The 13,854-nt window shown below is 50.5% G+C and overlaps 1 protein-coding gene across 1 annotated transcript in view; it reads right to left on the reverse strand.

Moving 5' to 3' along the window:
* Positions 1–10,932, reverse strand: part of LOC129329050 (zinc finger protein 420-like) — a 31,227-nt gene extending 20,295 nt beyond the window's left edge. Inside the window, exons 1-3 of the mRNA XM_054978447.1 lie at positions 10,562–10,932; positions 9,996–10,122; positions 3,963–5,249 (exon numbers count right to left, since the gene is read on the reverse strand). Of these exons, the coding sequence (XP_054834422.1) occupies positions 3,963–5,249; positions 9,996–10,122; positions 10,562–10,576 (1,429 nt within the window). The 5' untranslated portion in view covers positions 10,577–10,932. The remainder of the gene's footprint in view (positions 1–3,962; positions 5,250–9,995; positions 10,123–10,561) is intronic.
* Between the last annotated feature and the right edge of the window lie 2,922 nt (positions 10,933–13,854).

A 13,854-nucleotide genomic window follows, 5' to 3' on the forward strand; every position in this document is an offset into this window, starting at 1 on the left:
CCCCCCTTCTCCCACCCCACCCCCACCTCAGGTCTCTGCTGCCTGTTCTCTTGCATGTGTGAACAATTGCTGAATAGGGAGGACATTTCCTGTTTTGGGTGCAGCACGGCTGACCCTGAAGGAATCCTGGGCCTGGGGTGAAGAATCCCTGGGGGACTGGAGCCCCCCCACCCCTTCCCACGCCTGCTGGAGAGTAAAGGAGCAGCCCAGGAGTTACAGGAAACAGGCCAGGATTCCCCAACAGAAAGGGGAGAAGGGGAGGGGGCTCCTCAAACAGACACCCCACCAAGTCGCTAAGGGTCTTTGGGAGCCTGAGGTGGAAGGAGTGGGGGGGGGGGAGGGGAGGAAAGTCCTGCTGGGGCCAGCCTGAAAAGCAGCCGAGGGGGAGGAGGGGGCTCCTCTCGCCCCCCCCCATCTCTTGCTCCTCCTGCTGTTCCCCTCCCTTGACCCCTCCCTGGTCCAAATCCCAAACATTGGCAAGCTGTTCCTTTTCCTATTTGTCTTTTATTCTCTGGCTTTGCACGAAGCTGATGCAAGAGGGCAGAGAGGGAACTTGGCGGGGGGGGGGGATGTCTCTTACACCCCCACCTTCCCCTCTCTTCTCTCTGCCTTGAGGCTTGCATTGCAGCCCCTCCCTCTGCATATTCCCCCCTTCCCGCCCCCCAAAAGCCCCTTTCAGCTCACCAGACCCCTCCCAGCCATTCCAGCAGCAGCCAGTGAAAGTCAGAGGAGCTTCTTTGGGGGAGGGGGAGGAAAGGGCTTCCCCACAACACTCCGCCCCTCCCCCATGGATTTGGGGGTCTCTCTCTCCTTAGCCCTTGGAGGGGGTCTCAGCAGTTGCTCTGGTGCCGGGCCCTTTCCCGCTCTCCGGGCACTGATACGTTCCCAAGCAGCCCTGCCCGAGGAGACGCCCCCCCCTCTCTCGAGGGGGACATCCGGGGAATCCAAGGCCTGACGGACCCCCTGTTAGGGCGTGTTCAGCCGCCAGCCAAACCCAAAGGAAACAACGGCCAGGGGAGGGGGTGGCCGCCGCGGGCAGAGGGGCTGGGAAAGGGGCGCGGCAGCCTGGGCTGTCTCCTCGGCGCCTCCTCCTGTTCCCGGGTAACCCGCAGGGTCCAGGGCCGCGGTACCTCCCCCTCCTCAGTACAAGCCCCTCCGTCGACTCCGCCCTCCCCTCCCCGCAGCTGCCCCCTCCGTCCTCAGCGCCTGTGGAACCTGCAGCCACTTGAGCCCCGTCCCGCCTCCAAAGGCGCCGCCTGCCGGTCCCGCCCCCCCGGAGCCACTGCAGGGGCCTCCCGGCTCTGGGGGGCAGAGCGGGACTTTGGGGAGGAAGGGAGGGGGCTCCCCTTCCCCCAGCCCCTGCCGCCCCCTCCTTCCTCTCTGCTTTGGCCCTTGCACTGCACTGCAGCCCCCTCCCCATAGGCCCCCTCCTCCCCCTCCCAAGCCCCTCTCAGCTCACCCGATTCCTCCGAGCCCTTCAGAGCAAAGTCCAGGAGACACAAAAGCCTCTTTGGCAAGGGGGGGGGCAGGAAATGGCTTTTCCCCGGAGGGCCCCCCCTCCCCTTGCCTGTCCCTCTCTAGGACTGTGCGTCTCTCCCTTTAACCCTTGGAGAGCCGCATAAAATGTTGGGGACAGGAAATGTCCCAAGTCCCAAGGAAGGGATCCTTCAATTTAGTGCACAAAATGTTTCAGTGTTTGTGAGGGTTTTTTGTTTATCTATGTGTAAATGGGACAGTTGCTTTCTTGTCTGTAGTTGCAAAATAGTAAAAAGTCCAGTAGGACCTTTAAGACTAAGAATTTTATTGTAGCCTTCGCGAACCACAGCTCTCTTTGTCAGATGCATCTGATGAAGAGAGCTGTGGTTCTCGACAGCTTAGGCTACAATAAAATTCTTAGTCTTAAAGGTGCTACTGGACTCTTTACTACTTACCTGTTTTTGTGTGCTGCTTGTAACATGTCTTTTTTAAAAAAATTAAAGTAGGTGAGAGAACTTCTTATTGAATGTGGAGTTTCTAAACTATTGCCGCATACTGTTGGGTTATTGCCAGCACATGGCCAACTAGTTTGTGGCATTTACTCTTCTCAAGATGAAATCTTGTAAGCGCAATAGACAGGATGAAGAACTCTCACCGCCTCTCTCAAAACAGTTAAAAATCGACGACTATTACCTACCTCAAATTCCCACTTCCAAGAGCTGGACTCTCTCTGCATGGAAGGAGGAATCGCTGGAAGCAGACAAGGATTTTTCTAATCTGCGGCAGTTGTCCGCGAGAACAGTGTGGATCGATCATGTTTGCAAAATGCTACAGCTGCTGCATAATGAGATAGAAGCTCTCAACGAACAAGTCAAAACTCTGTCCCAAACCAACAGTAAGGCTGCTAGGATCGGCAGGGATGTCCCTGTGCGTAGTAACCAGTCTAAATTCAATAAGACGGTCTCAAATTATTCCATTTGGAATTATTCCAAATGGAATAACAGAGACATTACAACGGACCATCCGTGGTCTATATTTTCATTGACAACAATTGCTGCAAATAGAACTGTGTATATATTTGGATGTGTGAATGAGCCAAGATATAAGAGCTCCAACATATTCTGTTTCTTTTTGTTTGTTGTTCTATGTAAATAGTATTAACATGTATTAGCCCGACGAAAGAGGCGAATATAAATTCAACAGTATTTACATTCTGTAATTCACTTACATTTGTTTATTTCATTACGGGGACGCCAGTCTGCTTGTTGCCTATACCCGTAATTGCCTTGTTTTCTGCCGGATATTGTGCCAGCAAGAACACAACAGTGTCCTGTGGAGGCGGAGTCAGCGATCAGAGAGTCCAGAGGTCCTCATAGGGAAACAGAGTGCAAAGTTTGGAAAAACGGTAGCGTGTTCCATGACGAAAATGAGACATTCAATCAAATAGTGGAAACTGAATGACTGAGTATCCAGCCAGCATCCCCTAATTTTAACATCATCTCTTGGAATGTTGCTGGCTGGAAGAAGAAGTCTACGGATCCCTCCCTTAAAAACTTCCTTTCAAGGTTTGATGTGATTCTACTCCAAGAAACCTGGGCCTGTGATGAAATTTCCCTGGAGGGATTTAGGGTTCACTCTTTATGTGTTTTAAAAACTAAGAGACTTGGTCGTCCCCAAGCAGGTCTGGCCATACTTTGGTCTAATAACCTAAACTGGGAGTTCTGCCCCCTTGGGGATTGTGGCGGCCACCTAGCTCAGGCCAGCATGCTGAAGAGTGCAGGGAAAGCCTTAATAGTAATTAACATTTATCTGCCTCCCTGTGCAGATAGGGATGCCTATGCATAGGGACTGCCTATGCAGATCATGGAGAGAGAGAAAAGGCCTGTGGGATGACTTTCCTTCCCTTATCTGTTCCCTCTAAGTACCGTCTCCCGTCAAAGAACCATCAGCCCAGTTGGAGGACCTTCCGTTCAAATCCTTTGAATTTTATCACCTGTTGGAGTCGGTAAGAAGTATTTGCTTTAATGTTGTGTTACGCATAGAACTAGTAACTAGTTCTAGAATTATTCTAGACAAAATTAGTCTAGACAGAGAAGAATGAAATCATTTTGGTTCCCGAGGATGAGACATCTCGAGCCAGCTTCGACCAGCATTCAAGGACACCTGCTCCAGTGAGCTGGGAAAGCAAAAGTAAACACTTGCAAGATAAGCTACCAGCTTAACATCAATGGCATACTTCCCATACCCTCAGAGGATCAGTACAGAACCCAGAATACATTCATGGCAGCTATGTAGGCAGACATATATGACAGTTTCTCTCTTACGTGAATTCTTTGATAAGAAGCAAGGCTTCCACTCTGTCTGAAGGTTTTTCCATACACTTTTCATGGATGTGATTTCTCCCTTTTGTGAATTGTTTGACAGGAAGTAAGGTGTGAACTATGATTGAAGCTTTTCCCACATTCTATGCATTTATAAGGTGTGATGGATGCTTTGATGGGAAGTAAGGTTTCCTCTGTGACTGAAGCTTTTCCCACATTCAAAGCATTTGTATGGTTTCTCTCCTGTGTGAATTTTTTGATGGGAATTAAGTTGTCCCCTCTGACTGAAGCTTTTCCCACACTCCTCGCATTTGTATGGTTTCTCCCCTGTGTGAAATCTTTGATGGGAAGTAAGGTTTCCACTCTGAGTGAAGCTTTTCCCGCACTCTGGACATTTGTAGGGTTTCTCTCCTGTGTGAAATCTTTGATGAACAGCAAGGGATCCACTGTAATTAAAGCTCTTTCTACATTCCAGGCATTTATATGGCTTCTCCCCTGTGTGAATTCTTTGATGGATAGTGAGTTTTCCACTGTGATTGAATCTTTTCCCACACTCCAGGCATTTGTATGGTTTCTCCCCTGTGTGAATTCTTCCATGAACAGCAAGGGTTCCACTTTCACTGAAGCTCTTGTCGCACTCCAGGCATTTATAAGGTTTCTCCCCTGTGTGAATTCTTTGGTGGCGAGTTAGGTTTCCCCTCTGACTGAAGCTTTTCCCACACTCCAGGCATTCATATCGTTTCTCCCCTTTGTGGATTCTTTGGTGGAGATTAAGGTTTCCACTCTGAGTGAAGCTTTTCCCACACTCCAGGCATTCATATGGTTTCTCCCCTGTGTGAATTCTTTGATGAACAGCAAGGGATCCACTGCCATTGCAGCTCTTTCCACACTCCAGGCATTCATATGGTTTTTCCCCTGTGTGAATCCTTTGATGAGCAGCAAGGTCTCCACTCTGTCTGAAGCTTTTTCCACACTCCAGGCATTTGTATGGTTTCTCCTGTGTGTGAATTCTTTTATGAACAGCAAGGGATCCACTGCCATTGCAGCTCTTTCCACACTCCAGGCATTTATATGACTTCTCCCCTGTGTGAATTCTTTGAGGGGAATTAAGCTTTTCTATCTGATCAAAGGCTTTTCCACACTCCAGCCATTTCAATACATTTGTCCTGGTATTCATGTTCCAATAAATATCAAAGTCTGATTTTTCAAGATTTCTCCCCTCATTTGCTGTGCTCTCAGTCCACTTGCTTCCTTTGTATATTTTTTGAAGCACTAGAACTTCATGAGAGATATCACCTTGTAAAACAATGGAAGTATTCCTTGGCATGTATTTTCCCTCTTCCTTCCTTGTTGCATTAAGATACGCACTGTTCTCTTTCTGTGGCAGACAGGTATCTTTTTTTTCAGTTACTGCAGGTTCTTTTGTTTTCTTTGCTGACTCCCAGTCACCTCCTGCAGAGAGAGAGAGAAACTTGGCATGATCACAAAATAGAAAAATGCAACCTAAACCTTAGGGAAAGCACTAAATAAACTGCTGCGGAGGAGGCAAGAATTCAAAGGCTGAGTGTCCATAAACACCATGGCCGTTTCCAGATGGCTTACCTGAAGCCGCTCCATGCCGCAATGTTGTGGATCGTGCCAGGGAAAACGCGATATTTCGCATTTTCCCCAGCACGATCCACAACATTGCGGCATGGAGCGGCTTCAGGTAAGCCATCTGGAAACGGCCCATGATAACACTTGCTTGGGAATCTGTGACATCCTAGCTGGTGCTATCCAATGTCTCATGGGTGGATAATAATGAAAGTACAGTATTTTACTGGGACATTTATTGCCACACAGCTCCTTCTTTGACCCAAATTCCAGGTCAGAGCAGCTTGGCCAAAATGCATCCACAATCCAGTCTATTTGTTTTCAGGCAGTGGCACAGGGCACAGATTGCCTGTTCATTTGCTCTTCTCAGGTCAGTGAGGGGTGGTGGAACGGTGGCATGCCTGAAGAGGCAGTGGGGATTTCCTGCCTGCGGTGTTGGCCCACAAAGCCTGTCAGAGAGGCCCCGCGTTCTTGAGCCTGCAAAAGTGGGGAGGGCGGAATACAAATGTAATAAATTAAATTAAATTAAATTAAATTAAATTAATTGATATTTGGCACCTGATAGCCTCTCAGCCTCTTCTGATTTGGGGCCAGTTGTCAGTGTTTCAACACAGTGGAAAATAATTTTATATTATGGACCTGTGACAGAGTACCAGGAATCTAGTTTAACCCAACAGCCATGATTAATTGAGAGATGTATCAATGTACAGTTCAAACACTGCAAAAAAGAGAAGGGGGTGCTAGGAAACTGCTTGACGATGCTTATAAATTGTAAGCTGCTGTGCTATTACAATAAATTCTCTAAAGCCTTGAGTTACTCCACCAGCAGTGGAAAGAGTGGCAGCTGTCAATCTTGCATCACAACCGTAGGGAGAAGCACTCCTTGCTCCCCAAAGAGCCCCCTGTTCCCCCAGAGCCCTTCCTGCATCCAAGGCCAAGGTGGCCACCCTCCCAACTGGCCTGAGTTTCTCTCTCCCCCCATTCTCTGCAGCCCTCCCCTTGCTCACACCCCTTCTGCACATGGTTTGAGGTCCTGAAGAGGTCCTGAGGTTTGAGCACCAGAAGAGAAGAATCCTGGCTATGGTATAAACTGGGAGAGCCAGGATTTCCTCTGCGAGATGCTGGATTTTATCATGGGATGTTCTACTTTGGGGTAACCCTTGTGTGCCTGGGATCGCTTACACCAGTGCTCAGAACCACTTGCATTAGGGTTCCCCACCACTGTGCCCAAGCGAGCAAAGGTGCCCACCAGCTCCTTCCCTGGCACCTGCACGGAGTTCATCAATACTGGGTGGGTCCATTCCACAGCAGGGCTTCGTCGTGACCATGCAGTTTTTTAGAAAGTTCTTTGTGCAGCAGGCACTCCACAAGGACTTGTCCTGAGTGACAAGGTAAACTGCAGTTCCAGTCCGCCATCACCTCCTGTACCCCCCCCTCCACCGTGGGGTGGGGAGAAAATCCATTTCCTCCTCTGCATGAGCCAGCCGAGATCCTTGGAGCGCCAGCCTCTGCCAGGGGCAGGAGAAAACCCCTGCCCCTTTGCAAGCCAGCTGGTTAGCTCCTGCCCCCTGGGCTGCCACTGCCAGGATGAGAGAAGACTTTCCATCTCCCTTGCAAGCCGGTGGGATTGTTCTCCCCCTGGGCACGGCTGCCGGGAATGGGAGAAAAGCCCCTCCCTCTGCTATGCAAGCTGCGTAAAATGTGTTTACTTGGAGTTTCTTTGGGCCACATCTCTGTGGTAAAGCACACGCTTTGCGCACACAAGGCCCCGGGTTCAGTGACCAGCATCTCCACTGTACAAATAGATGAGGGATGCTTAAGAACTACCTTAACCAGAAACTGACTGATCAGCAAACATATCTCCATTCTAAACACTCCAAAAATCCATCGCCCACAGCCAAGCTCTGTATTACCTGCTCCAATCCCTCTGACAGAGATTCTTGCCTGCAGGATCTACAACAGCATTTGGATTCGGGTTTTATTCGGAATTCTAAACGTATTCGGTTCTGTTACTCCATATGAGAAATTTTTTTCCAGAGGCTGGAGGGATCACTTTTCAAGAAAAGGGTATTAAGATTGAAGGGATCCTAGTCCTGCCTGTTCACTGAATACTCACCAAATTTTAAGTGAATTGGACCACAGGGCCCAATTCTCTTGGCGATGAACAAGCTGCTCCCAGCCACTGTCCATTGTTTCATGGGGGGGGGGTCCCATGGCTATCTCCAAGACACAGGAAGCCGTAGCCAACACACAACAGCAACCAGCAAAGCCTACCAAGGCAAGCTGAACCCACAAAGCCCAGAAGAACCAGCGTCAAATAGGAGAATCCCACCAGAATGATCAAACCAGAGATTCTCAGCAGGAAAAAAAACTGAAGCAAGGGACGCAGGTACAAGCTGAACAGAACCCGTGCCACTCAAAAGGTGCCAGGCAGGACCCAGGGCCAATGCCAACGTATTAGAGACAATGTAAAGCCAGAGAATCCCAGAATGCATATGGAAAATGGCAAGCAAGCAGCGCTGACACAAACACACACACAGTGATCCTGCCTCCTTCCCCCCTCCTCTTGTTTCCAGTGAATTCTGCAAAGGTGGGGTGGGGGAAGCTGCAGCATTCTTGAAAATGAGATTTCCGGATATTCCCAAACAGGTCTGGATAATTCAGGAATTTAAATACTGGCATATTCAAATATTCCTGAGTAAGCCGTACCTATCCAAATATAACGAAAGAATATCAAACAGGTATTTTTCAGATATATATCCAGGTCAAGAATACTAGCTTGCACACCCCTAACAACAGTCATTTGGGGAATTACAATACCCACCAGATGCAGAGCGAAACAGATCGGGTATTGAGAGATTCTGAAAAGCCGATACCCTGAAAATCTTTTTGGTCTCTAAGGTGCCACTTGTATGGAAGTTGCCAGTGATGGCCAGAATCATTTTAAGAATTAATTAATTACTTAATTGGTGTCCATGTTTGCAGGCCCAGTTTCCAGGCTGACTGTAACACCTGCAGCCCAGTGTCTGTTCCTTGCAGCTTCTAACTGGAGAGACTGGTTCTCAGAGACTCTGAATTCACACCGTTTTCACACAGAGGGAAACGCTGATCAGCAGCTGGGCCCTGATTGGCTCGTGGAGGGCAGGGTGATGGCCGGACTCCTGAAAATACGCCTTCCCAGCTCACCCAGTTCTAGGAGTGGGCACACCTGCCAAACCAATGGGCGAGAAACAACCAGCGACGAAAGTGCCTCACAGACACAGAGGGACCAAGCTTTATAACTTGTAGATACGCAGATTTTAGCTAGCAACAGAGAGGTTGTTTGTTTTATTTCTGTTGCCTGAATTCGAGTGTTTTATGCTTTGCGACACTCTGTAAACCAATAAATGGATGTTTTATTTAAGTCTCTGTCTGGATGCAAAACTTGCAGGTAGTACACCTCAATGACAAAGGCAGGCTACAAATAATGTAAATATTTTTTTAAACAACTCCAGGCTTGGAAATTGCTGGAGATTGAAGGGGTGGATCGGAAGTGGGGAGCGGAAGGACTTCCAGTATGGATTACTAGCATAGAGTAAACCCCCCAAAGCAGCCATTTTTCCCTCCGGAATTCATCTCCGAAGTTTGGAGATCTCTTGTAAATCGGGGAGATCTCCGGGCCCCACCTGGCGGTTCAAGAGCAACACATTCCGGGACATTTTGTTGCAAGGCCCCATTTGTTTGTTTATATTCTGAATGCCCCAAGCCTGATCTCTGCAAACACACCGTAAGCATTTAGACCATAAGTGTTTAGACCAACTTTCCAAGAGTGGTAGAAGAAAGAGACCTCAGTTGACTTCACAGCCCCTAAAACAGAAAAGTGTAATACGCCACCCCTGCGCTTCAAGATGTACAGCCTTCAGAACTCATCAGCGTTCTTTGGAGAAGAAGCAACTGTGATGATAAAGAACGCTGCAGAAATCGAGCTTCCCTTGGGAGGAAGCGCAGGCAACACACAGACACACGACACATCTAAGCAGGTACCTGTAAATTCTTCCTCTTCATCAGAAAATGGGAGAAACAGCCCTTCCTCTTCCTCCAGCCAGGATATGAGGTCAGGTTTGGCAATCGGGGGTCCTGATTGTCAGAAATAATACAGAATTAAGACTCTTTAGTGTGTGCATAAATCCAGCAATTCCAAGCCAGCTTGAGTGTCCCTCCGGAAACACACAAGAGGCAAGTAAGAGGGGCGGGGCGGAGTGCAGCATGGGGCGAAGACTCCTCCGTCCAGCACCGGCAGTTCTGTGGCCCCTCCCTGCCCACCTGAGACTGAAATGCCAGAGAGCCTCGCAGAGCTCCTTCCACAGCGCAGGAGGGCAAAGCCCAGGGAGGAGGGGAGCCCCTGCTTGGACCATCCCACCCGGCAGGCCAAGCGTCCCTTGGCACCTCTTCTCAGGCACTCCAGGGACAGGACTGCCAGGCAGGGGCTCCCTCTCTGCAGGGAGGACCCAGAAGCCCTCCTACATCCGAGGAAGGAGCATGGAGGGGGGCAGGGATCAGCCACTGGGCCCAGGGAAGACTGCCTGGCCGTGCCCTTAAGACAGCCCAGGAGAGAAGCGTCCTCACCCAAGGAGGCCACATGGCCAAAGTTCTCCAGCATGACTTCCTTGTACAGGGCTCTCTGGGCCGGGCGCAGCAGGCTCCACTCCCCCCGGGTGAAACGCACAGCCACCTCTTCGAAGGACACCCCGCCCTGGAAGGAGAAGGAGGAGGAAGATCTTTACATCACTGGAAAGACGGAAGACTAGCAGAAAGAGGAGGCGGTAAGGGCTCTGAGGGGACATCTGACACCACCCTCCCAGACCTCTTGGGGGCCATCTTGAGGCCAAAGTGTCTGTCCTCACTGGCAGAGGGTGAGTAGTACCCCTTGTGGGGAAGAGGCCAGAGATGTCCGTATCACAGAGAAGCAGAAAGTTTTGTGTGGGACATTCAATGCCCAGTAACAGTCTCTGCCTGGGCTTCTCTGTTCAGGCCATCTTAGGCAGGGGGTGACCCTTCTCCTGCCTCCCCCTGGTGTGAGCAGCGCCAGAACCAGCGGAAAGGGGCCCGATCCTCAGAGACTGACAACTGACCAGGAAGCATTCCTGCTCTCCACCGAATGGCTCCCCTCTGGGACCCCCCCCTCTCCTTACCTGAGCTGGCTGCATGGCGGCTCTTTTCCCTTCACCAGACGGAGGAGATGGCAGAGAATATCTCAAGAGCGACTTCTCCCTCTTGCCTTGCAGTGAGAAAAAGAGGGTGGGAAGCCATTTTTGGTACTCACAGATTTCTGTGCCAGCTTCTGTCGTCTCTGGATTAGCTTCTGGACACAATTCCAGATCTGATGGAGGAGGCTGAGGAGGGGGGGGGCCGCCAGCGGGCAGAGGGGCTGGGAAAGGGGCGCAGCAGCCTGGGCGGGAGGGAGGGAGGGGGCCACTCTGAGCAGGGCCGTCCCGTGGCAGCCCCCCCCTCCCCCCCCCCGGCTTTCCTGCAACCTCCAAAAGCAGGACTGGGGAAGGTCAGAGAAAGGCCACGAAGCCCCAGGAAGGGCGGGAAGCGAGGGGAAAACCCCCGGGGCGAAGAACCCGTGTGGATCGTGAGGGGGAGGGCTGCATCAGGGCTTGGTTCCCGTGGCTCCTCCTGGGCAAGGAGCCCACTGGGTGTGTGTGTTGGGGGGGGGGATTTGTGAATTCCCTGCATTGTGCAGGGGGTTGGACTAGATGACCCCGGAGGTCCCTTCCAACTCTGTGATTCAATGATTTAAAAGGTATCAGGCACCTTCATTAACTACCATGCTGGAAAAGGGAACAGTTTTGCAACTGGGGGGGGGGGTGATTTCTTTGGAGCCTCCTCCCGTTCTGGTTCAGGGTCCTATTCTGTCTGGGATCCTGAGGAAGAGTCCAGCGCCAGTCCCTGCCTCCTCTTCCGCACCTTCTCCCCCTCCCCAGCCCCAGCCCGTCCCTCCGTCCTCAGCGCCTGTGGAACTTGCAGCCACTTGAGCCCCGACCCGCCGCCAAAGGCGCCGCCTGCGGGTCCCCCCCCCCTCGAGCCCACTGCAGGGGCCTCCCGTCCCGGCTCTGGGGGGCAGGAGGGGGGGCAGAGCGGGCCTTTCGGGGGGAGGGAGGGGGCTCCCCCTGCTGCCCCCTCTCTGCTTTGGGTCTTGCACTGCACTGCAGCCCCCTCCCCATATGCCCCCTTCTCCTCCTCCAAAGCCCCTTTCAGCTCACCCGATTCCTCCAAGCCGGGGACACAAAAGCCGGAGACACAAAGGCCTCTTTGGCAAGGGAAATAGCTTTGGCAGGAAATAGCTTTTCCCTGGAGCCCCCCCCCCCCCCGCTCCATGCACCTCTCTAGGACTGCGCGTTTCTCACTTTAACCCTTGGGAAGCATGCACAAGCTGGGATGCACGAGATGTTGGGGGGATAGGAAAGGTTCATGTTTGGGGGGCGTTTTTGTTTATCTGTACGCTGTAAACATGACAGTTGCTGGCTTTTCCGTTTCCGTGTGTGCCTCTTGTAACATGTAGTCTGTTTCTTTTAATTAAACTATTTCTTTGCGGGGAGGTGGCCCCAAAGAGACGCTTCACTAAGGAGACTTCACTGCCATGCGCTCTCTGTGGCCTTCAGTTCCACCTGCCGCTTTAGGGATGCTCCTACTGGGTACTTCTGTGTTGTTTAGCATGTCAGTCTTGTGCTCTCTTGCAGCATTTCTTCTACTCTGCATTGGACTTTTGCTGGTGTTATGTCTTTGCAAATCCGCATTTATGGCACCCTATGGCATTGTTTATCGAAATGTCCTTGGTATTGACTGTGCTAATCTCACACTATGTAATCCCCCTTGAGTCTCAGTGCGAAAAGGTGGGTTATAAGTGACATAAGCAAACAGAATCCCTCTTCCCCTTGGAGATGCCAGCTCAGGTCAGGGAGGCCGGCAGCAGGCCCCAGGGGTGTTTCTTCCTCTGTCGTAGGGCTGCTCAGAGGATCCGGCTGCTTGCCTGGCCTGTGTGGCTGCGAGATATCAAGGCTTCCCGCGTGGAAGTTCTCAGTGGGAAGGTGGGAAAATTCTCAGACCCTGTCCTGGCGGATTCTTTAATACGCAGCCAGTTGAGGGCTGGCCCTGCTCAGTTCTGGGCGAGTTTTCCTCCGTCATTTAAAAATCTCTGAGAGATCTATGGAAGATAAACTCTCTGAGAGCGGCTTACAGCACAGAGAAGTCTTTTGCCAGAGGAACAGACAGAGAGCTTCTTTGCGTTAATGATTTTATTTAAAGGAAAGCATACCTCTTTTTATGAGGAAAGAACTTGATAAGTAAACACAGATTCAAATATGTCCTACAATGACAGAAGAAATACATGCAGTAAAAATCAGGTCTCCTAACCTTTCCCTTTCCTAAATATACGAGCTGACTGGCAAAATGTTATGTAAAGTTTTGAAGCCCTCCTACCAAAATATATCTAATAGCCAAGTGGCCCCAATGTTTGCATCCCTGAATTCAAGATTCGGGGTCTTTTAGCTACAAAACTCCCCCAACCGCCAAAGGTGTAAAAATTACATGGGTGTGTGTGTGTTAAATCCTCCTCAAAACAAAAGCATTCCTGCCCGTGTGCAGAAAATGCACTTGTCTCCTCCTCCGTTGGCACGTTGGCCAGGAGGGAGACAGCCACGTGGTCTTGGAGGTGGTGCTGGACTCTTTTTGATTTTGCTACTAACAAGGCAAACTCCTTTGAACCTTTACACAAACAAACTGATCCCCACATCAAAAGGAGCTGTTTGCATCCCTCCTCTCCTCCTCCCCTCCTCTCTCCTCCTCTATATTTGACCAGTCTCTTTCTGCCCTCCATGCATCTGACGAAGAGAACTGTGATTCTCGAAAGCTTATGCTACAATAAAATTGGTTAGTCTTAAAGGTGCTACTGGACTCTTTTGGATGACATCTTCATCATTTGGACCCATGGGAAGGAAGCCCTTGAGAGATTTCATCAGGCCTTCAACAACTTTCACCCTGCTATCAACCTGAGCCTGGACCACTCTACACAACAGGTACACTTCCTGGACACCACTGTACAACTACATAATGGACGAATAAATACCACCTTATACCGGAAACCAACAGACCGATACTCATATCTACATGCCTCCAGCTACCACCCTAAACATACCACTTGGTGGATTGTCTACAGCCAAGCCTTACGTTACAATCGTATCTGCTCCAATGCTCTTGATTGGGACTCCCACTTAAGAGATTTGCAACAAGCATTTTTGGGGCTACAGTACCCACCAAATGAAGTGAAGAAACAGATCAACAGGGCCAGACTAGTACCCAGAAACAGTCTGCTCCAGGACAAACCTAAAGGAACTAACAACAGAACACCCCTGGTTGTCACCTATAGCTCCCAGCTCAAACCCACCCAACGTATCATCAGGGAGCTACAACCCATCCTGGAAAA

This window comes from Eublepharis macularius, chromosome 4, assembly GCF_028583425.1.
Source record: "Eublepharis macularius isolate TG4126 chromosome 4, MPM_Emac_v1.0, whole genome shotgun sequence".
Taxonomy (NCBI): Eukaryota; Metazoa; Chordata; class Lepidosauria; order Squamata; family Eublepharidae; genus Eublepharis; species Eublepharis macularius.